At 41.1% G+C, this 24803-nt stretch overlaps 1 protein-coding gene across 1 annotated transcript in view; it reads left to right on the forward strand.

The window, feature by feature from the left end:
* Positions 1–24803, forward strand: part of ctnnal1 (catenin (cadherin-associated protein), alpha-like 1) — a 124723-nt gene that overhangs the window by 78608 nt on the left and 21312 nt on the right. Inside the window, exons 7-10 of the mRNA XM_083777381.1 lie at positions 3921–4124; positions 7675–7782; positions 8520–8678; positions 10088–10180. Of these exons, the coding sequence (XP_083633507.1) occupies positions 3921–4124; positions 7675–7782; positions 8520–8678; positions 10088–10180 (564 nt within the window). The remainder of the gene's footprint in view (positions 1–3920; positions 4125–7674; positions 7783–8519; positions 8679–10087; positions 10181–24803) is intronic.

Below are 24803 nucleotides of genomic sequence, written 5' to 3' on the forward strand. Positions count from 1 at the left end.
TAATTTGAAAATAGCCGATCGATCTGCTATTTTCAAAAGTTTTTTTTTTTAAATGAAACATTCTGCACAATGACTACTTTTACATTATACTTTTAAAGACATTTTGATGCCAATACTTTTGTACTTTTTACTCAAGTACATTTTGAATTCCGGACTTTTTGCTTTGTAACAGAGTATATTTCTATATTGCAGTATTGATACTTTTACTTAAGTAAAACATTTGAGTACTCTTTCCACCACATACAGTTTCTGACTGGGATACATTCAGACGTCCTGCGATTGACCTCACCGGATCGCTGCGACCTTTTGACGATCGGGACCGAATGAATGACAGCCAATGATAACGCTGTCGTTGAAAAATGTTCCCATGCTCTGGGCGGGCACGTGTTAAAGGAGAATTTCGGACTAGAAAGCTTTCTTACCGTTATTTGTAGTTGTTACGTCCCCACCAAAGAGGTCCAGGTGTTATTTTGTGCAAAAACGCATTATCGTCTATTTCCCCTACCATAAGCCCTCAATGGGGTGTTGGGTTTTATTGCTAATTTCCATCGCTCAATTTTTTTTAATCCTCTCTTCATAATGTAAATAGTATCCCAAGCGTCACACACTTATTTAGATGGAAATAAGCGAATTAGCACTAAAACCCAACGCCCCATTGAGGGCTTATGGTATAGGGGAAATAGCCAGTAATGTGTTTTTGCACTAAAGAACACCTGGACCTCTTTGGTGGGGACGTACCAACTACAAATAAAGGTAAGAATGCTTTCTTGTCCGAAAATCTCCTTTAAGGCAAGGGAGCCACATCGGCTCCTCAGAGCGGACACGCACACACGCACACACGCACACGCACACACACACACACACACACACACACACGCACACGCACACGCACACGCACACACACACACACACACACAGCTTTCCCTGACCGGTGCCATGGAAACGCACAGGACAGACAGACAGGACTGTTTCTAAACAAAGTATTCATTGTAGCCGATATATCATGTAGTCAATGTTCAGTATTGATTAATATTGCATTGTACTTGACTCATTGTTCTCTCTGTGTCCATTTGTGTACAGATTATTATTGCTTGTGAGGTCGGTAGATATGCTATTTTCGCTTATCGCAGAGCGGAAGTGACAGAAAAGTACACGAGAAACAATATCCTACTTGAGTAGAAGTTACTGATACTTTGACCTAGATATTTACTCAAGTAGAGGGTACATTCTCCAACGTGTGTTTGCAGCATTCGCTCCGCCGCCAGACTCTGCCTGGTCTGTTGGTGTAATTGAGAGATTCGATAAGGGATGTTGTGTTTTATATACACAGATTTAACAAATAAAAGAGCGTCTGAAATGGTTATGCAACCCGGTTATTACAACCCGGTAATTTGTTCGTCATTTGCCGATATTGTGAATCCTTCATCCCCGTCTTCAAATTAATACTGTGACTGTGGTCTATGGGCTGAGCGTGTTCTGAACCTTTGACTCGGGTGTTTCTATACAGATATTGGGTAATTTTGTAATAAAGTTTTTTTGTTGAAATAAAAGCTTATTTTGTTGTTTATTTCTCTGATAATACACTATGACGTGAAATTCTCCTTTCATTGTCAATGGGAATTTAATATTTGTGTAGGACAGAAATCTACACTAATAGCTGAATGTGTGTGAATGTCTGAATGTGTGTGTGTGTGTGTGTGTGTGTGTGTAATTTTTTCTATTGATTACTCACCCCATGGAGACTTGAATTCATGGCTATTCTTTTGTTTTTGTCACATTCCTATAAGCCAATAATTTGATGAGCAGCAGTGGTTCCCTATGGAGACACAAAGAGTCTCCTTTGTGTCTCCATAGAGTGTATTAGGGAGCTGGTCATAGCTGGTCATCAAATTATTGACTTAGGAATCCAACAAAAACGATTAAAAACAAATCCATCAATTCAAGTCTCTGTGGTGTGAGAAAGTCACTTTCCTTTAAGCCCAATTGGATTATGAGGTCAGCCATAGTTTCAGCTCAGTTTTGAGTTTAGATAAGGAGTGGAGACTTTTATAATTAGGCTTTCTCATCCTGTAAAGCCTTGAAACCATGAAACCATGGAGGGAGAATGTTCTGTTTGTGTTGCATGCCTTCCAACGAGTGTTGTATCGCATGCATGCATTGCATGCTTGTCCCTCATTACTTCCAAAACCCGCAGAAACTTTTTCCATTCATTCTTTAAAGTTCTGTATTTTTTCTTATTTTTGTTTAGGTTTCCTGAGCTGAGTAAATTTTCTGTGGTCTGGGGTTTTCTGAATAATTAGGCTCAAACAAGTGCTCTGATTTCCCTGTGGACTGTGATGTAATAGTCCACAAATGCCGCGCATGTGTGCGTGCGCCTCGTTAGTGCATGGGACTGTTCAGGGGCCCTCAGTAGTTTTGAGTTGAAATGTGATGTTTTTGGTTTTGAAAGTAATGAGGACAAGACAATCGATAAGACATTTGAGGCGCGGGCATTCTTTTTTCATATAGATTTATACTGGGAGCCTATTTTCTTCAGTCCATCAATTCTTCTTCTTTTTTGTGGATCCTTCATCCGCCTTGAAGGAATGTGACGAACAAAGAAAAGCATTCAAAGTTTCATGAGGAGAGAGAGAAAAAAAACAGTATTCCTTTCATTAACGCAGCTCGGGTGGCTTGTGGTTAGAGACTGGGAGGTCGGGGTTCGATTCCCCGACCGGGTCATCAAGCCAAAGAACTACAAAAAGAAATTGGGACCCACAATGCCTCCCTTCTTGGCACTCGGCATCAAGGGTTGGATTGTGGGGGGTAAGTCCCTGTGACGGACTAGCGTCATGTCCAAGGGGGTGTACTTGTACATCATGTCCAGGGGGTGTACTTGTACATCATGTCCAGGGGGTGTACTTGTACATCATGTCCAGGGGGTGTACTTGTACATCATGTCCAGGTGATGTACTTGTACATCATGTCCAGGGGGTGTACTTGACTTGTACATCATGTCCAGGGGGTGTACTTGTACATCATGTCCAGGTGGTGTACTTCTGTACATGAGACATGTACAGAATCAGGTGATAGGCTCATATGGGCCTCATGGCTCGGGGAGGCTGACTTTATGCCTTTAACTCATTCAGACATGAGGACGCGTTTGTGTCACCTTTATACATTTGAGCACCACTAACATAGGGTTTTTCAGAAAACATTAGTTTTTATTCTCCGTTGAGCGATTTTCTTTCTTTTCTGTATTTATCTTGGTTCCAGGTTCACTCCTCAAGGGCACAAAACAAAGTTAGTTGTTCTCGGTTCCACAAGGAGGTTGATTGATTGTTCTAATAGAAGGGCTTGCTGCAGGCCTGCACAAAACACATTCTTAACTTCGGATATTAAAGTACATACTGTACACTTGTCCTTATCTAGACAACGATATATCAGTTGCTTTCAACAACACCATTATGTGGAAATGACTTAAAAGTTCTCTAACTGCTGGAAAAGCAGCTATGCGTCAATGTGTGTATGGAGAATAATAATCGCATTTTCAAGCTTGCAGACCAGCTACTTTTTTTTAAATGTTTTCTTTTGTGGCTTTCGCCTTTATTTTATATTTTGTATGGAGGGACAGACAGTGGGCTGACAGGAAATGGGGAGAGAGATGGGGCGGATGACATGCAGTAAATGCCGCCGGGATCGGGAGTCGAACCTGCGGCACACTGCCAGACTTGGGCTACCGGCCAAGGTGCCTGGACCGCTGAGCCACGGCCCAGGCCATCTACTTTTAATGCTTTTGTACGATGCTGTAGTCTAGTGTGATCAAGTAGTAATAACCACAAAAAGTTAGAATATGGAGAGAAGAGGTTTGTGTCCGACAGCATGGATATGACTTTGTATTATTTTCTCCATCTCTCTCTCTCTCTCTCTCTCCCCTGCAGTCCAGTGTGGAGTCCCTGCGTGACGGCCTGTATGCTGCGCCTCCTCCTCAGAGCCTGGGCTCCCAGCTGGAGCTGCTGGTGGAGCGCACGGAGGACTTCACCGACTCGGCCTACACCAGCCACGAGCAGCGGCAGGCCATCCTGGACCGCTGCCAGGCGGTCAGGACGGACACCCAGCGGCTGCTGAGCGCCTGGGTGGACGCGGTATGTACTGTACTGTATGCTACTGTATGTACTGTACTATAGGCACTGTACTCTAGGCTACTGTGTGTACTGTAGCCTGTAGGCCAGAGGTTCCCAAACATTTTCATGTCAAGGACTCCCAGATTTTTTTGCAAAAGGCCGATGCACACCTCAGAAGGCTAGTGACAGGTGCGTAGGGCAATAAAGCATACTTAAAAAGGTTAACTTTGAAAAACAAAGAAAGGGTCTCACACAGTCTCACACAGTCAGACACTTGCCAAAATGTTGTCGATTAGACCTCCATCAGGACAGACAATGTCTGTCCTGATGGAGGTCTAATCGACAGAAACGTTGACCCAATAAAGAGCAACATTTTGGCAAGTGTCTGACAGTGTGCTCCCTTTTTCAAAGATAATCTTTTTAAGGACTCCCAAATTGACATTAATTAGACACTATTACCACCACTTGAAAAGGTATGCCAGGGACCCCCATAAGAGAAGAGTTTTACGTCTCAAGCAGAGATTCTCTTTCAAGGACCCCCATTTTGACATGCATATTAGTGTACACACCCCCATTTAATGGCATTTCTATATCTGGGACCCCCAATTTAGATTGTAAAATCAATGTTACATTAACTCTGAGAGTGTACACATGGAACCAAACTGACTCTTTCTTTCTTTCTTTCTTTCTTTCTTTCTTTCTTTCTTTCTTTCTTTCTTTCTTTCTTTCTTTCTTTCTTTCTTTCTTTCTTTCTTTCTTTCTTTCTTTCTTCATGCTTCCTTCCACATAATGGCACAGTAGAAGTGAATGCCAGGCCCTTTTTGAAGGGAAACAAAACGCCTTTTCAAACACTGAACATGGTGTCAAATTAAAGCTTGTCTCAAAGTATAGAGTGTGAAAACAGTTTGTGGTCTCATTTGCAGCTTAAATACATTCTGTGGCACATTTCCCACAGCAGGAGCTGACAATAAATGCAAACAAATGTTTGTGTTTGCAATGTTTTTTAGTTTTAGTTTTCTCAGTATGTAGTCATTGTCGTGCAGAAACCTTGTATCTCCATATTTCAACTTTTTGTGGTTTTTCATAAATGCAGACTTTGTTGTACTAGAGCGCTGGTTTTCAACCCTTTTCATGTCAAGGCCATTATTGTCTCCACCAGGCCGTGTGTGTGTCCGTCCGTGTGTCCGTTCGTCTTTGTACAGCTAATCTCCTGCACCGTACCCGGTCGATGCCAAATTTTGCACACAACGAACCTCTGCCCCAAATTTTCCAGAACGACCTGTTATAGCGCCACCAGGAGGCCGACTTTTGAAAAACCCATTTTTTTCTCTTACTCCTCCAGATTCTGTCCAAAAATCCCACAAATCGTTACATACTATCTCTATAGTTATGTGTTGAAGACAGATTTGTCCAATATTTCATTTTCCATCCTTATTGGCTAACATTGGCTTTCAAAGTTTGCAGGATTGGCCCGTTTTTTTTACAAAAAGCCTCAAATCATGAACGCAGCGTGCAATTTACGTGAAATCTTTCACACACTTTCCTACTAGGCTGAGGAATATATCCCACCCTTTTCACATTGGCCTGCTATAGCGCCACCAACAGGTGGATTTTAGAAAAGAAATCATCCAAAAAATCATCCAATTGCCATCCAAAGGCGTAATTGGCCTATTATAGCGCCACCAGGAGGCCATAACCTGACTTTCCCTGGTGGAGACCTGTGCCCTGAGGGGCACTTCTGCATTTGAGCCACGGACCACCATTTGAAGACATTTAGCCTCTCAGAGCCAAAACTAAAGTATTCTGTAATTGTTGGATAATAATTTGCCCACAGGCCCAGGCCGTAGCGTAACGGTCTGGGCACCGGACTGGTGATCCAGTCGCGGTGTGCCGCGGGTTCGACTCCCGAACCCGACACGGCCTTTACCGCATGTCATCCCCCCATCTCTCTCCCGTTTCCTGTCAGCCTACTATCTGTCCCTTAAAAAATCAATAAAAGGCGTAAGCCGCAAAAAAATATCTTTAAAAAAAAAAAATAATAATAATAATTTGCCCACAATTCCATGCTGTATTGATGCTGTATTGATGACCATTAGGAGAGATAACAGGCAAACGCTGATCAAAATAACAATTCTTCGACATGTCTCCCCCGTGACAACTATAAGAACTCTTCGTCCCTGCTTGCATGGTTTCATCTGTCATCGGTGTATGAATGTAATGCACAATCTCTGTAAAGCGCCTTGGATAAAGGGGCAACATAAATGCACCATTGACCATAATTGGACGTTTGGATTCCGTTGCACATCTCAAATCCTCTCTCTCTCCAAAGGGACTGCTGTTTGGCACTGGGCAAGTTGTAGTTGTCATAGTTGTATGCAGTGACGGATTAACCCCTCTCAAGGCCCTGGCGCTTCACCAAATCAAAAGGCCCCTATACTGATTCAGTCAATTAATTAATTAACATGCATGCGTTTAGCGCATATCCACTACTGCCTGCGCTGCCCGCTGACACAAGACACAGCAGCCAGCAGGCATGCCGCACTGGGCACAGCCTTTCCAACTTCAGTCTCTGCTAAACTATCTGCAATTTCCCCGAAAAATAATTAGCCTATATCTACAAGCTCCATTAGCAGGCAGCAGCATGTTTTGTCTAAATTGTCTTTGTGGCCAACAAATGTAGCTACATTTGCAAACAGTGCTGTTGACCATGTTGTTACATGGTCCATATAACATGTGTGCACCAACAGACAATGCCAATATGCTATATTAATATTGGAACGTTTTAAAGACAGATTAATTATTGACGACAATGCAACCTGTGGGTCCAACGTCACTGAAAACTTTCATAATAGCAATTAAATTAATTTACTCACGAGTGCTGGAATCGTTAAATGGAGGATGTAAGAACACACTTTTGTTGCATTAGAGCAGGGTAAATATGAAGTTTTGCGCCAATGTCTTGTTTATATTCCTCTTACATAGGCTGTATGTTATTGTCGCAACTTGGTCCGTCTGAGTGAGGGGGGCCTTCCTGAGCAAGGGGGCTTCTGACGGCGTCGCTTACTCGCTTCCCCTCTGTCAGAGGAGGAAGTGACGCGCAGCCGTCGGGAACCCCCCCAAACAGACTGTTCCCTCTCCTCCCGAAAACTGCTACAGAAACTGTCAGACGAGAAGACCAAAAACACTAGCGGGGGTTCCTATATGTTGCGTTATATTTTTCGAAAGAAGCAACAGCTGTACCTAACCTATAGTCTCGTACCAGGCCCTGCAAGCTTCGGGCCCTGGCGCTTAAGCTCCACCTAGTTCCATTGTTAGTCCGGCTCTGGTTGTATGACATGAGTTGGCTCATAGAGTAGACACACATTCTCTCTCTTCAACGCTGTGCAGATTCAAACAACTGGACAGTCGTCCACACCCAAATCATTTGTATATTTGCCATCTACACAGTATATCATATATGGTATACTTCATATTTATATTCTCCTCTCTTTATCTGTCTGTGCGTGTGTGCGTGCGTACGTGCGTGTGTGTGTGTGTGTGTGTGTGCCTGCGTGTGCCTGTGTGAGTGCAGCAGTCTGCCCAGGCCAAGGAGCAGCCTGCCCAGGCCAAGGAGCCCACAGAGGAGATGGAGGTGTGCATCTTGAAGACGGGCCAGAGCATCCACGACCTCAGGAGAGAGGTGAGGTCATAGGCCAATGAGGTCAAATCATCTGGGCAGGGACTTTACCACTGCGTCGACCGAGCGTGTGTTCTCTCTCCCATGGATTAAAGTTCTCAGACTGATTTCACTCATTTGGATTCCATAGAAGTCGGCATGCGTTCTATGGAAGTGCGTCCTGCACCAACAATATGCTATCTCTACGAGCTTACAACACGTCGCAAGTGCCTATTTTCGGTTATTAGTTAATTCAAGAAAACCCTAATGATCTCAGATATTTCATAAGCGCACGCATTAAAGCCTCAATCTGCAATTTCTTCATCTGGTTAGCTGTATGGCTACCAAAACATCATAATTTTACATATACACATGTAGTCTACATTTTGGAGAGCACAACAGAGCCCATAGCCCATGCAACTCTGTGGATACTTTTGATGCTTTTGTGTGATGCTGTGGTGTGATCAAATAGGCCATAAGGTGTTCATTTACGAAACGGAATATGGAGCCAATGGTCAATACCTGACCAGTTCAGATGATTGATTCAACCCACAGAGTGAAGAGAAACATGTGGAGCAGACAGACAGAAGGATGTTGTTTAGATGTGATAAATAAAACCTCTCCTACCCTCTCCTCTCCTCTCCTCTCCTCTCCTCTCCTCTCCTCTCCTCTCCTCTCCTCTCCTCTCCTCTCCTCTCCTCTCCTCTCCTCTCCTCTCCTCTCCTCTCCTCTCCTCTCCTCTCCTCTCCCCCTCCTCTCAGCTCCATAAGGTAGCGGTGGGTCGTACCTCAGACCTGTTGAAGCTTCACGGGGAGCAGCTGCCCCTCAGGTCACTGAAAACGTCAGGCGCCGAGGGCAACCAGGAGGCTGTGGCCCAGTACGCCCACACCCTCCACGAGCAGAAGGAACAGCTGGTGGAGGTGGGTGGAGGAGGAGGGGGGGAGGAGGAGGAGGAGGAGGAGGAGGAGGAGGAGGAGGAGGAGGAGGAGGATGGGGGGGGGGGGGGGGGGGGGGGGGGGTGGAGGATGGGGAGGAGGAGGAGGAGGAGGGTGGTGGGTGGTGCAGTGCTGCTGCCGTCACACTGAATGACCTGGTGTTTGCACATCGTTGCTGTCGGCCAGAATCACTTCACAATTAAATATATATTTGTACCTCTGTGTATCGAAACTTTTTGTTTTCATAAATTAACTGCCTGCTGGTATACATTTACAATTTACAATTTAGGCATTTAGCAGACGCTCTTAATCCAGAGCGACTTACATTTAAGCAAGAACAAAAGCATGGGAATACATCACATAAAAGCATTTATCAATATCATGAAACATGCGTAAGCTAAGAAAGTAACAGTGGAATATCTATATAATGAAACTATACATACACTATACATATAAACTATACATATTTACTACTATGCTATACATATGTACTATGGCGTGCTATAACTATATACAATACAATTATAGTGCTGTCTACATAACATGCTATAAGTCTGTGTCAAATGCTATCTAAGCCAACAGAAATGCTATCTAAGGGGTTAGGGTAAGTGCTATGGGCCATGATGGAGTCTGAAAAGGTGGGTTTTCAGGCTACGGCGGAAGATTGGGAGTGATGCTGCAGTTCTGACTGCAATGGGAAGTGCATTCCACAGTTTTGGAGCCAGAAGGGAGAAGAGTTTGGGACGTGTGGAGCGTTGGCCCGGCGTTTTTAGTGAGGGTACTTCCAGTTTCCCTGCGTTGGCTGATCTGAGTGCGCGGGAGGGTTTGTAGGGTTCAATCATACTTGTAAGATATGGGGGAGCCATACCTTTGGTTGCTTTGAATGCCAGCATCAGAGTTTTGTATTCTGTGCGGGCAGCGACCGGGAGCCAGTGGAGGGAGCGGAGCAGGGGGGAGACATGTGAGAATTTTGGCTGGTTGAAGACCAAGCGAGCTGCTGCATTTTGGACAAACATGTACAAACATGTACATACATATACTATGCCCTCAAACTATGTGAAGACCTGACACTTGGGACTGTGACACTGTCACTACAGAACCTACCAAAAACAAATTTGTACATTTTGTGAAAAGTAAAATAAATCACCTTCAATCGTTTTATATTATATATGAACCCACTGAGGAGAAACCAATGCATGACGACGGCCACGTAAATAAGTAGGCTCACTGTATAAAAGTCCCTGTATTCCTCATTTTAAAAGTGCTGTGTGTGTGTGTGTGTGTGTGTGTGTGTGTGTGTGTGTGTGTGTGTGTGTGTGTGTGTGTGTGTGTGTGTGTGTGTGTGTGTGTGTGTGCACGCGTGTGTGTGCATGTGTTTGTATGTGCGTCTGCAGACGTGTCGACTGCTGTGCCACGTGTCGGGGACAGAGCCCCTGGAGATCACCTGCATCCACGCTGAGGAGACCTTCCACGTCATTGGACCACAGGTAACATTCTACCACGTCATTGGACCACAGGTAACATTCTACCACGTCATTGGACCACAGGTAACATTCTACCACGTCATTGGACCACAGGTAACATTCTACCAGAGTTAGTAGCGACACGCTTTGATCTTGCTGCAAAGCGGGTGCCTATGGGCTATAGTTCCAAACATTGCTCCTATGGCTGGAACTATCCCATTGAGATGAGGAATGACCACTTCCGCATTCCATTGTTACAATGGGAGTCAACGAATCACAAGTACCATTCTGCCCCCTAAACCCACCGACCTATCGAATCACAGGTAACATTCTAACCTCCTAAACCCACCGACCTGTCGAATCACAGGTAACATTCTACCACGTCATTGGACCACAGGTAACGTTCTACCAGAGTGTAGAGTAGCAACACGCTTTGATCTCGCCGCAAAGCAAACATTGCTCCTATGGCTGGAACTATCCCATTGAGATGGGAATGAGCACTTCCGCATTCCATTGTTACAATGGGAGTCAACGAATCACAAGTACCATTCTGCCCCCTAAACCCACCGACCTATCGAAACACAGGTAACATTCTACCTCCTAAACCCACCGACCTATCGAATCACAGGTAACATTCTACCCCCTGAATCCCAGACATATCGAATCACAGTTAGCATTCTACCTGCTAAACCCCCGACCTTCACACTGGCATTGTGTTATGGTAGTTGTCAGGCAGAAACCTCTTCAGCTGTGTTCAGACTAAGGCTGTACCCTAGCCCTTATTTTAGGACTCGAACTTCGGCAGGAATTTTCGAGTGAACATTCGGACCATTTGTTTCTAATTAATTAAAAAAATAAACGTCTCGATCAGAGCGTCTGAGTTTCTGTAGCAGTTTTCGGAAGGGCGGGGGAGCAGTCGGTTTGGGGGGGTTCCCGACGGCTGCGCGTCACTTCCTCCTCTGACAGAGGGGAAGCGAGTAAGCGACGCCGTCAGAAGCCCCCTCGCTCAGGAAGGCCCCCTCGCTCTCAGACACACGTGTGTTGTTGCGACAATAACATACAGCCTACCGGTATGTAAGAGGAATATAAACACAAGACCGTGGCGCAAAACTTACCCTGCTCTAATGCAACAAAAGTGTGTTCTTCCACACTCACAAGAAGTGGGCACAGGGAAAAAGCAGATCTTCCGTGACCGTTTTGCTTAACAATGATCAGAGATCACTCCTTTTTGCTATCATGCTAGAGAGCATATGCTAATATATTATGGCTGCTAGTAAGAAAAGCGATCATGCTGGCGTGTGTGTTTGTGTGTGTGTGTGTGTGTGTGTGTGTGTGTGTGTGTGTGTGTGTGTGTGTGTGTGTGTGAGACTGAGAGAGAGAGAGAGACGCGTCAGTCTCCAATCACCAAATGAATGAACAAAGAACAATAAGGGGAGATTTCTTTAAAAAATCGTAACTTCTGACAGGAATGCACTAGAAACTTACTTTTTTTTTTTACATGTTCATATCGCATTCTCGCCGAGATATATTTTCAAGTTAATAAAAAATAAAAAAAATAAAAAATATATTTTTTTAAAATAAAAATTATATTAAAAAAACGAATGGTTCAAGCCCATTAATTAAGATTCGAGTGCCAACCCTAACGAGCGAACATTCGAACCTTGAATGTTTGGGGACAGCCTTAGTTCAGACCTGGACAGTTAGATTCAAACCCTTTGCAAAGACATAGGAACTGAATATATTGAACCGAGCCGTCTTGTGTGAATGAGCGGGTCTATTTGCTTACACTGCCAAAGTTAAATTACAGTGTCTACGGCCGACGCAACACAAGCAAAGGGATTTTTTTTCCCCCTGTGCGACCAAAGTGAAGCGATTGAAGCGACTGGAAATGAATCAGGTTTGAACGGGGAGCGTACCTATGTTCCCCCGGTTCTATGTTCCCCACCATGCAAAAAGGTTCTTTGTTCCCCACTTAGAATAAACCTAAATCTAAACCAGAAACCTAACCTAGTAATTTTAGTAATTCTAGTAAGACTAAAAGTATTTTAGCAACTTAGTCTAAGGGCGCTTTCACACCCAAAGTTCGCTTAGAAGGTCCGGATCAAGGACCAAGGACCAAATATTAGCATTTTGATTTTGTTATGTTATTTCTGCGCATCAAATCGGCGGCCATTTCCATGTCATCTTATGGTTTAAACTTGAAGGTGGTCAGTTAGTATTGAGCTTCAAGTCGGAACAGCTCCGCTGCAGCTCATTTCGTTGACCTAGTTTTACGTCTTTTGCTATAGTGATGTAATCAATTAATAATTTGGCACCACCTGTGTAGTAGGGATGCCAAACGACTCATATTTGGCCAATCGACGAATCGAGGCCGAAAATCGACGTGTCGAACGACTTTTTTCCTTTTTTTTTCATTTTTATATTTTTGTTGTTGCTGCGCAGCAGTTGAGGAGAACGCAACTATGCATTCCTTTAAGCAACACAACTTCTGCAGCTGCATCCATATGTTTAGAATTCGCATCAATGATCAAATCCCAATAATACAAAATAAACTTTATTTTGTAAACAATGAAACTGAAGGAGCAGCGGCGCTATCGGCTAGCCGCTAGTCCCAACTCTCAAGTGTCTGCAGCCTGTCACGAGCCCCGTAATGAACTGATACGGGACGCACGTTGTTCCGTATTTTAATGTCGGGTCGGAGAATAAATACAGTATAAATGACGGCGGGATTTATTTGACAACGATCTGTCCTGCTTTCTTCACAAGAAGAGAAGAGCGCTCACCGCTCATTACAGAGCAGACCTGTGGCTAGCCTGTCAGCTCACTTTACGGCATGTGTAGATGAGATGTGGGTCTGGGTCTGGGAAGCTCAGAGCTGCAGCCATTGGCTCATGATACGAGCACACGACCAATGGGACAGATCATTCAGTGTTGCTAAGATACCACCACCCCCCACCACACACACACACACACACACACACACACACACACACACACACACACACCCTTGGACGATGGGGTCTATTCTCAAACTCAGAGCCACAGGCTCTGCTCAAAGTTAACTTGCATGTGACGAGCGGCACTGACTGAAATAATAATATAAATAAAAACGATTTTTCGACTCATACGTTTTGAGTCGCGGGAGGCATGAGTCGATAATCGAGTCGATTTTCAACATTTTTCAACATCCCTACTGTGTAGCTTATTTAACATTTGCTCCATTGGCTCTTTCTCTATTATACGTGCGGCCGTGCGCTAGAGCGAGACAGGATGATTTTAAATACTTCTCTGTCTCTGCGTCTCTCCCATATAAATATATCGGGTCTCTCCCCCCATGTGCGCGCGCCCACAGTGCCCACACACACACACACACACACACACACAATATTTTATGACAGATGACAGTAAAAAGGAGGGGACACGAGTTGAAAGAAACTCTCTCACATGAAGGCTCTGCATGCATCGCATGCTTCGTCATAACTTTGCGTGGTGGCGGCGGCGCATGCTTAAAATAAACAGATGTACAATTGTGTACCATACCGTGCATACCATTCCGTGTTTATAACTTGTACATCTGTTATTTTTGCGCATTGCGTGCGAGATTTTACTTCAACAATGCTTCAAGCATCTCCCTGTTTCTCAAATGTAAATTATCATTTGCTATACAACCCTATTGCTATCAGAGGTATCCTCTGTTGTTTTAGAGTGCAACACGTTTAATGAGCTAGCTTACTTTAAACAGTCTATGATTATTCATGGTCAACATTTAAATAAATTATTCCTTACTACTTTATTCTGTTGTTAATGCTAGTTTAACAGTCACACATTGACTATTATCAATGCAACATTTTCACCAGTTCCTCTTCCATTCCAAATAGTCACCATTGCCATTTAAGAAATAATAGTGAAAATAGTAATAGTAATAGTAGTGAAGCCAACCTTCTCTGTGTAATTTGACAATTGGTTGTAAAACCATATCCAGTAGTCTGCGTTAATTGGCGGTCAGTTTCTTGCTTGATGTGGAAAGCTTCATCCTCGTACTCTGTTAGAACTTTTCCAACGACCCCAAATATCTCTTCAGCAGCAGCAGATAGTCTCTGGTTGACCAGGGACTTCAATGTTTGTAGTAAAGCCATAACTCAAAACCTGCCCAAACAAACTGATACTAGATCTATTTTTAAAGAGAAAGAGAAAATCTAAAGTGTGTTTTAATTCTAGGGTATGAACGGGTGGCTCCTATATATACATGTTCCTCTCCATTCACACAATACTGTAGGAGTAGGCTATATGCACTCTACTTATTACACTAAAAGGATGACATGCAAATTGGTTGGTCGATCCATTCAGCAATAGGGTTACACACCCTAACCCATTATCACCTGTCCATTAACAATGGGACAGACATGCTCCTAAACATTCCACAACATTCACAACCCATGTCTTCTAACACGGTAGATAAAGGTGGAATTCCCATATCCTACAACTAAAAATAATAATGCACTGGTATTGTACAGTCAAAATAAAATATAAAAAAATGTTTCATTCATACCAATTGTCAGATAACATCAACTCACGTCCACAACTACTATTATTTTGTCATAGTTTTAACCATCATCACAGTATGACTATGGGATGTGTCACCATCCTCGCACACAATTGTTAGAAAATGAAGCATTTCTTATTATACGCTAGATCTACATGTAGTCACAGGTTAAAATGGACAGTATGCACTCTGTAACATTAGGACTTACTCCTGTCATGTTTAATGTAGAACGTTCAAGTAAAATATATGTAGACTGTTTAATTTAATTAATACTCCTATCATGTTCCTTATAGTAATAGTTTGGCATGCAGGATGTAAAATGAAGCCGTTCTTGTCACTGTATTGTTCAAAGTACAAGTTGAAGGTAAAGCACATGTGTTGTGATGAGCTTTCTGTAATGAACACACAAAATATGTGTAGCTGTCAACCCTTTATTTGAAAAAGAAGAAATTACTGACAGTGTTTTTACAGAGTAAATATGTTCTGTTACAATCTTATGAAGACGCCATAATACAGAGAATCTAAACATATAATCAAACTAAGTCATTGAAATACACTATTATGATATGTTAGTCAACACAGAGACAGGTTACAATTGCACCACTAGTCCATGAATATTAATGAATGTGACATTTTAATTGCTGAATAATGTGGGCAAACACTGCTTCTCATATTGCTATATCAATATCATCAGGTCATTATGCAAGTTGAAAATTGATTAAAATAATTGATGTATAGTCCATCATGTTTAATGTATATAGCTGGACTAAACTGAATAATTGACATAAGTGTCAACATAATGCCTTATCTGAAGAAAACCACTCATCATTTAACAGCCTTTTCCTCTCTATGCCACGTCTTCATGTGTGTTTTTAGATTAGTCTTTTGACTAAAGCCTTTGCCACAAACTGTACACGTAAATGGCTTTTCCCCTGTATGAGTCCTCATGTGTACTTTTAAATCCCGATTATGACTACAACCCTTGCCACAAACTGTACACTTAAAGGGCCTTTCCCCTGTATGTGTCATCATGTGTTTTTTTAGATCACTCGATTTAATACAGCCCTTTCCACAAACTGTACACGTAAAGGGTCTTTCCCCTGTATGAGTCATCATGTGTAGTTTTAATGCCCCATTATGAATACAGCCCTTGCCACAAACTGTACACGTAAAGGGTCTTTCCCCTGTATGAGTCATCATGTGTAGTTTTAATGCCCAATTATGAATACAGCCCTTGCCACAAACTGTACACTTAAAGGGCCTTTCCCCTGTATGAGTCATCATGTGTAGTTTTAATGCCCCATTATGAATACAGCCCTTGCCACAAACTGTACACGTAAAGGGTCTCTCCCCTGTATGAGTCATCATGTGTAGTTTTAATGCCCCATTATGAACAAAGTCTTTGCCACAAACAGTACAAGTAATGGCCCTGGGCCTTTCCCCTGTATGAATCATTGCATGCTTCTTCAGATTTCCCTTTAAGCTAAACATTTTGCCACAATCTTCACATCTAAAACATTTCTTACCTGTGTGACTCCTCGTGGAGTGACTTTGTTTTGGTGATTTTAGGTCATGGAGCAGCTTGTTGCTTAAAGACAAACTATTTCCTCCCATGTGTTGTGTATTGTGTGATTTCAGTGTTTTTAAACCAGTCTGGTCATCCGTGGTCTCATCCCACTCATCACTGTCTTCAGTGATGTCAGATTCAGAACAGTGTGAAGAGAGGAGCTGATCATCAATAGTCGGTTGTGATGTTCCACAGTCCACTACATCATATTGTGTTTCCATGCTTTTAGAGGTGCTGGCTACAGGTTCTGTTAGCATGTTTTCATCATCTTTATGTTTCACTAATAGTAATGTCTCTGTTGATCCACCATCCTCATCTGATCTTTGAAGTAGCTCATCGTGTTCCCCTTTAATCTGTGGATACTCTGGTTCCTCTTTGATCAGACTGGAGGTTCTCTCCTCTTGTTCTCCTTTAATCTGTAGAGACTCTGGTTCATCTTTGATAAGACTGGACGTTATCTCCTTCTGTTCTTTTTTAATATGTGGAGACACTGGTTCCTCCTGGACCAGACTGGAGTTTCTCTCCTGCTGCTCAGGGAATACCTCGTCTTTACACACAAGGGGGTATATGGAGTCTAGACAGAAGAGGAGAAACACATCATTACATGTTTGAACATGAACTCTTGCTGTTAGTTCCATACCTGCCCTAATGTTGTTTTGATTTCAGTGTGAATTGTCATGTAAATGATTTGCTTCATTTCTAAAACAGGCATCCCCTTGTTTCTCAAATGTAAATTATCATTTGCTATACAACCCTGTTGCTATCAGAGGTATCCTCTGTTGTTTTAGAGTGCAACACGTTTAAAGAGTTAGCTTAAACAGTCTATGTTGTTAATGCTAGTCACACTAACAGGAATGGGGAAAAATACAACTAGAATACTATTATCAATGCAACATTTTCACCAGTTCCTCTTCCATTCCAAATAGTCACCATTGCCATTTAAGAAATAATGGTGAAAATAGTAATAGTAGTGAAGGTTTTACCAACCTGCTCTGTGTAATTTGACAATTGGTTGTAAAACCATATCCAGTAGTCTGCGTTGGCGGTCAGTTTCTTGCTTGATGTGGAAAGCTTCATCCTCGTACTCTGTTAGAATTCTTCCAACGACCCCAAATATCTCTTCAGCAGCAGCAGATAGTCTCTGGTTGACCAGGGACTTCAATGTTTGTAGTAAAGCCATAACTCAAAACCTGCCCAAACAAACAGATACTAGATCTATTTTTAAAGAGAAAATCTAAAATAGCCTACTAAAGTTTAAAGTAGAACTAAAACAAAATGCTTCAGCTAGTGTAGAAAGGAGAAGTTCAGCTCTTAACAACTAGCAGAGATTAAAGTGACTCCAAGCAGAACAAACTCTTGTTAAATACTAACAGAGGGCCCTGATGGTCCAATCAGAGTGAGGGGGCGGGACACAAAACTGGCCAATCACTGCTCCCAACAACAAAGCAATTAAATTAGTTTTATATCAAACATTAAGCAAATGAACATTATATCAGATTCAGTAAAACAAATAAAAAATAAAGTAAAAGCTGCATTATGTAACTTTCCTATTCTACCCTGTAGTTGAACCTTGTTGCCTTAATTGAAAACATATTCAGGACACAGATTAAAATGGAACAAATTTAAATAAATTAAATGTTCAGTGTAGAATAATAATGACACAATCTCAATGATTGCAGCAGCAAACAGGCATGCATGTTTTTAGCTGTGATAAAAATAACAGTGTTGTTGCAGAGCTGCAGTTTTCAGGGAGTTTGTTCCAGATATGTTACACATTAATCTGAATACTATGTTTTAATTCTAGGGTCATAAAGCAAACCTTTACCAGGTGACCTTAGAGGTATGAACGGGTTGCACCTACGCAAGACTAAAGACTTGAGAAGCAGTGTTCTGAATGAGCTGCAATCACCTGGTATATTTTAGGGACATCTGTAAAACACTGGTACAGTAGTCAAGACTACTATTGGACATTTTTCTAGATTCCTGTTGGATATAAATCATATAATCTCACTTTGACGGTGCTAATGTGGCTGGTTAAAGTTTTGAGGCCATGACTACAACAAGGTTTGAAGCTAAGCACCTAACTTTTAATCCATTGTCCTTGACTTCAAAACAAGTACTTTAGTTTTGTCTTTGTTTATTTGAGGACAATCTTGGTATATCCTAAAATGATTCGTTCAATGCATGTTCTCAGTGTTTCTATTGGACATGACATAGTATATTTGTGTGTCGAGAAAAAGGAACTTACTTATAGAACAATAGAGTAACATATCTTATCTGCTATCCAAAATGGGAATCTTTTTTTTTTTATCATTATTTTATCATATATGTAAAAGACATCCCTCTCCCTCTCTACAAGTGCAGCAAAGCATTATGGTCATTGTAGTAATCTACCAGTGTCCATGACATCACACACTTTGGAATACTAAAATGTCTAAAAACACAAATGTCCCACATAAACCCCCAGGAAAGATATGGTTGCAAAAGGGCTGATGTGGCCCTTTAAACATGCATGTGTGAAATGTCTATTTGACCATGAGATAATGACTTCATACAATGACTATTGCTGTGTTCAGTGGGTACGGTGAATTTAGGATTAGGAATGTGACAAATAGCTCAAGTTGCTTTTGTCACAGGGATGCTAAGTATTTTCCAGTCTAAATTATTTCAATGCAAATGATTCCCAATCCTATATTTACATGTTCCTCTCCATTCACACTATACCGTAGGAGTAGGCTATATGCACTCTACTTATCACACTAAAAGGATGACATGCAAATTGGTCGGTCGATCCATTCAGCAATAGGGTTACACACCCTAACCCATTATCACCTGTCCATTAACAATGGGCAGACATGCTCCTAAACATTCCACAACATTCACAACCCATGTCTTCTAACACGGTAGATAAAGCTGGAATTCCCATATCCTACAACTAAAAATAATAATGCACTGGTATTGTACAGTCAAAATAAAATATAAAAAAATGTTTCATTCATACCAATTGTCAGATAACATATCAACTCACGTCCACAACTACTATTATTTTGTCATAGTTTTAACCATCATCACAGTATGACTATGGGATGTGTCACCATCCTCGCACACAATTGTTAGAAAATGAAGCATTTCTTATTATACGCTAGATCTACATGTAGTCACAGGTTAAAATGGACAGTATGCACTCTGTAACATTAGGACTTACTCCTGTCATGTTTAATGTAGAACGTTCAAGTAAAATATATGTAGACTGTTTAATTTAATTAATACTCCTATCATGTTCCTTATAGTAATAGTTTGGCATGCAGGATGTAAAATGAAGCCGTTCTTGTCACTGTATTGTTCACAGTACAAGTTGAAGGTGAAGCACATGTGTTGTGATGAGCTTTCTGTAATGAACACACAAAATATGTGTAGCTGTCAAGAAATTACTGACAGTGTTTTTACAGAGTAAATATGTTCTGTTACAATCTTATGAAGACGCCATAATACAGAGAATCTAAACATATAATCAAACTAAGTCATTGAAATACACTATTATGATATGTTAGTCAACACAGAGACAGGTTACAATTGCACCGCTATTCCATGAATATTAATGAATGTGACATTTTAATTGCTGAATAATGTGGGCAAACACTGCTTCTCATATTGCTATATCAATATCATCAGGTCATTATGCAAGTTGAAAATTGATTAAAATAATTGATGTATAGTGTCCATGTTTAATGTATATAGCTGGACTAAACTGAATAATTGACATAAGTGTCAACATAATGCCTTATCTGAAGAAAACCACTCATCGTTTAACAGCCTTTTCCTCTATATGCCACGTCTTCATGTGTGCTTTTAGATTACTCTTTTGACTAAAGCCCTTGCCACAAACTGTACACGTAAAGGGCCTTTCACCTGTATGAGTCCTCATGTGTACTTTTAAATCCCGATTATGACTACAACCCTTGCCACAAACTGTACACTTAAAGGGCCTTTCCCCTGTATGTGTCATCATGTGTTTTTTTAGATCACCCGATTGAATACAGCCCATGCCACAAACTGTACACGTAAAGGGCCTTTCCCCTGTATGAGTCATCATGTGTAGTTTTAATGCCCCATTTTCAATACAGCCCTTGCCACAAACTGTACACGTAAAGGGCCTTTCACCTGTATGAGTCCTCATGTGTAGTTTTAATGCCCCATTATGAATACAGCCCTTGCCACAAACTGTACACGTAAAGGGCCTTTCCCCTGTATGAGTCATCATGTGTCGTTTTAGACTAGTCTTCAGACTGCAGCCCTTGCCACACACTGTACACATAAAGGGCTTTTCCCCTGTGTGAGTCCTCATGTGTTTTTTTAGATCACCCCTATGAACAAACCCTTTGCCACAAACAGTACAAGTAATGGGCCTCCTCATGGAGTGAATTTCTTTTGATGATTTGAGGTCATGGAGCAGCTTGTTGCTCAAAGACAAACTATTTCCTCCCATGTGTTGTGTATTGTGTGGTTTCAGTGTGTTTAAACCAGTCTGGTCATCCGTGGTCTCATCCCACTCATCACTGTCTTCAGTGATGTCAGATTCAGAACAGTGCTGATCATTACTAGTTGGTTGTGATGTTTCACAGTCCACTACATCAGATTGTGTTTCCATGCTTTTAGAGGTGCTGGCTACAGGTTCTGTTAGCATGTTTTCATCATCTTCATGTTTCACTAATAGTAATGTCTCTGTTGATCCACCATCCTCATCTGATCTTTGAAGTAGCTCAACTTGTTCCCCTTTAATCTGTAGAGACTCTGGTTCATCTTTGATAAGACTGGACGTTATCTCCTCCTGTTCTTTTTTAATATGTGGAGACACTGGTTCCTCCTGGACCAGACTGGAGGTTCTCTTCTGCTGCTCAGGGAATACCTCGTCTTTACACACAAGGGGGTGTATGGAGTCTAGACAGAAGATACAGAGGAGAAACACATCATTACATGTTTGAACATGAACTCTTGCTGTTAGTTCCATACCTGCCCTAACGTTGTTTTGATTTCAGTATGAAGTGTCATGCAAATGATTTTCTCACTTTCTTACACCAATGCTTCATTTCTAAAGCAAGCATCCCCTTGTTTCTCAAATGTACATTTTCATTTGCTATACAACCCTATTGCTATCAGATGTATCCTCTGTTGTTTTAGAGTGCAACACATTTAATGAGTTAGCTTACTTTAAACAGTCTATGTTGTTAATGCTAGTTTAACAGTCACACTAACATGAATGGGGGAAAATACAACTAGAATACTATTAACTATTATCAATGCAACATTTCCACCAGTTCCTCTTCCATTCCAAATTGCCATTTAAGAAATAATGGTGAAAACTCTCCCCTCTCTCTCTCTGTAGTAATAGTAATGAAGGTTTTACCAACCGGCTCTGTGTAATTTTACAATTGGTTGTAAAACCATATCCAGTAGTCTGCGTTGGCGGTCAGTTTCTTGCTTGATGTGGAAACCTTCATCCTCGTACTCTGTTAGAATTCTTCCAACGACCCCAAATATCTCTTCAGCAGCAGCAGATAGTCTCTGGTTGACCAGGGACTTCAATGTTTGTAGTAAAGCCATAACTCAAAACCTGCCCAAATATACTGATACTAGATCTATTTTTAAAGAGAAAATCTAAAGTACTAAAGTTTAAAGTAGAACCAAAACTAAAACAATGCTTCAGCTAGTGTAGAAAGGAGAAGTTCAGCTCTTAACAACTAGCAGAGATTAAAGTGACTCCAAGCAGAACAAACTCTTGTTAAATACTAACAGATGGCCCTGGTGGTCCAATCAGAGTGAGGGGGCAGGACACAAAACTGGCCAATCACTGCTCCCAACAACAAGGCAATTCAATGAGTTTTATATCAAACATTAAGCAAATGAACATTATATCAGATTCAGTAAAACAAATAAAAAATAAAGTAAAAGCTGCATTATGTAACTTTCCTATTCTACCCCGTATGGGGAAAACATATTCAGGACACATATTAAAATGGAACAAATTTAAATAAATTAAATGTCAGTGTAGAATAATAATGACACAATCTCAATGAAAGGCAGCAGCAAACAGGCATGCATGTTTTTAGCTGTGATAAAAATAACAGAGTTGTTGCAGAGCTGCAGTTTTCACGGAGTTTGTTCCAGATATGTTACACATTAATCTGAATACTATGTTTTAATTCTAGGGTTATAAAGCAAACCTTTACCAGGTGACCTTAGAGGTATGAACGGGTGGCACCTACGCAAGACTAAAGACTTGAGTAGCAGCATTCTGAATGAGCAGCAAACACCTGGTATATTTTCGGGACATCTGTAAAACACTGGTACAGTAGTCAAGACTACTATTGGACATTTTTCTAGATTCCGGTTGGATATAAATCATATAATCTCACTTTGACGGTGCTAATGTGGCTGGTTAAAGTTCTGAGGCCATGACTACAACAAGGTTTGAAGCTAAGCGCCTAACTTTTAATCCATTGTCCTTGACTTCAAAACAAGTACTTTAGTTTTGTCTTTGTTTATTTGAGGACAATCTTGGTATATCCTAAATGTATTCGTTCAATGCATGTTCTCAGTGTTTCTATAGGACACATTGGACAGATTTGTGTGTCGAGAAAAAGGAACTTACTTATACACAAACAATAGAGCAACATATCTTATCTGCTATCCACAATGTTTTTTTATTTTTTATTTTATCATATATGTAAAAGAAAGCCCTCTCCCTATATCAGATGTTCTCACGGGATGCTAAGTATTTTCCAGTCTAAATTATTTAAATGCAAATGATTCCCAATCCTATATACATGTTCCTCTCCATTCACACAATACTGTAGGAGTAGGCTATATGCACTCTACTTATCACACTAAAAGGATCACATGCAAATTGGTTGGTCGATCCATTCAGCAATAGGGTTACACACCCTAACCCATTATCACCTGACCATTAACAATGGGACAGACATGCTCCTAAACATTCCACAACCCATGTCTTCTAACAAGGTAGATAAAGGTGGATTTCCCATATCCTACGACTAGAAATAATAATGCACTGGTATTGTACAGTCAAAATAAAATATAAAAAAATGTTTCATTCATACCAATTGTCAGATAACATATCAATGGTGTGCGGTGAATTTAGGATTAGGAATGTCGCTTGCTAGAAAAGTTGCTTTTGTCACCTTTCAGATGTTGTCACAGGGATGCTAAGTATTTTCCAGTCTAAATAATTTAAATGCAAATGATTCCCAATCCTATGTATACATGTTCCACTCCATTCACACAATACTGTAGGAGTAGGCTATATGCACTCTACTTATCACACTAAAAGGTAGATAAAGGTGGAATTCCCATATCCTACGACTAGATGCACTGGTATTGTATAGTAAAAATAAATTATACAAAAATGTTTCATTCATACAAATTGTCAGATAACATATCAACTCACTACAATTATTTTGTCATAGTTTTAACCATCATCACAGTATGACTATGGGATGTGTCACCATCCTTACACACAATTGTTAGAACATTTGTATTTCTTATTATACACTAGATCTACATGTAGTTACGGGTTAAGTACAATGGACAGTATGCACTCTGTAACAGTAAGACGTACTCCTGCCATGTTCAATGTAGAGAGTTCAAGTCAAAGATGTGTAGACTGTTTAATTGAATTACTACTCCTATCATGTTCCTTATCGTAATAGTTTGGCATGCAGGATGTAAAATTAAGCCGTTCTTGTCACTGTATTTTTCACAGTACAAGTTGAAGGTGAAGCACATGTGTGTGATGAGCTTTCTGTAATGAACACACAAAGGATGTGTAGCTGTCAACCCTTTATTTGAAAAAGAAGAAATTAGGGACAGTGTTTTTTACAGGGTAAATATTTTCGGACAACATACAAATACACTATGTTAGTCCAAACAACACATGTCAACGCAGAGACAAGTTACAATTGCACCACTACTCCGTTAATATGAATGCATGTGACGTTTGAATTGCTGAAGAATGTGGCCAAACACTGCTTCTCATATTGCTATATCAATATCATCAGGTCATTATGCAAGTTGAAAATCGATTACAATAATTTATGTATAGTCCATCATGCTTAATGTATATAGCTGGACTAAACTGAATAATTGACATAAGTGTCAATATAATGCCTTATCTGAAGAAGAAAAAAAAACACTCAACAGCCCTTTCCTCTTTATGACACGTCTTCATGTGTTTTTTTAGATCACCCTTTTGACTACAGCCCTTGCCACAAACTGTAAAGGTCTTTCCCTGTATGAGTCCTCATGTGTACTTTTAATGCCCCATTAAAACCTTGCACGCTGCCATTACATTTGTGCTGCGCAGCCTGCGCCTCAACAGACATACAGTATATGCGTCTACTATTAAAATCAGACAGCTATAGCTGTCATATCAATAGTGATCCCCGTAAAAAAGACATGCTTTTAGAACTTGCCTTACTGGCCCGCACCAGGGACTGTTCACTCTGTTGCCTTCTGGCAGA

This window comes from Protomyctophum parallelum (genome assembly GCF_964188405.1).
Source record: "Protomyctophum parallelum genome assembly, chromosome: 1".
Lineage (NCBI taxonomy): Eukaryota > Metazoa > Chordata > Actinopteri > Myctophiformes > Myctophidae > Protomyctophum > Protomyctophum parallelum.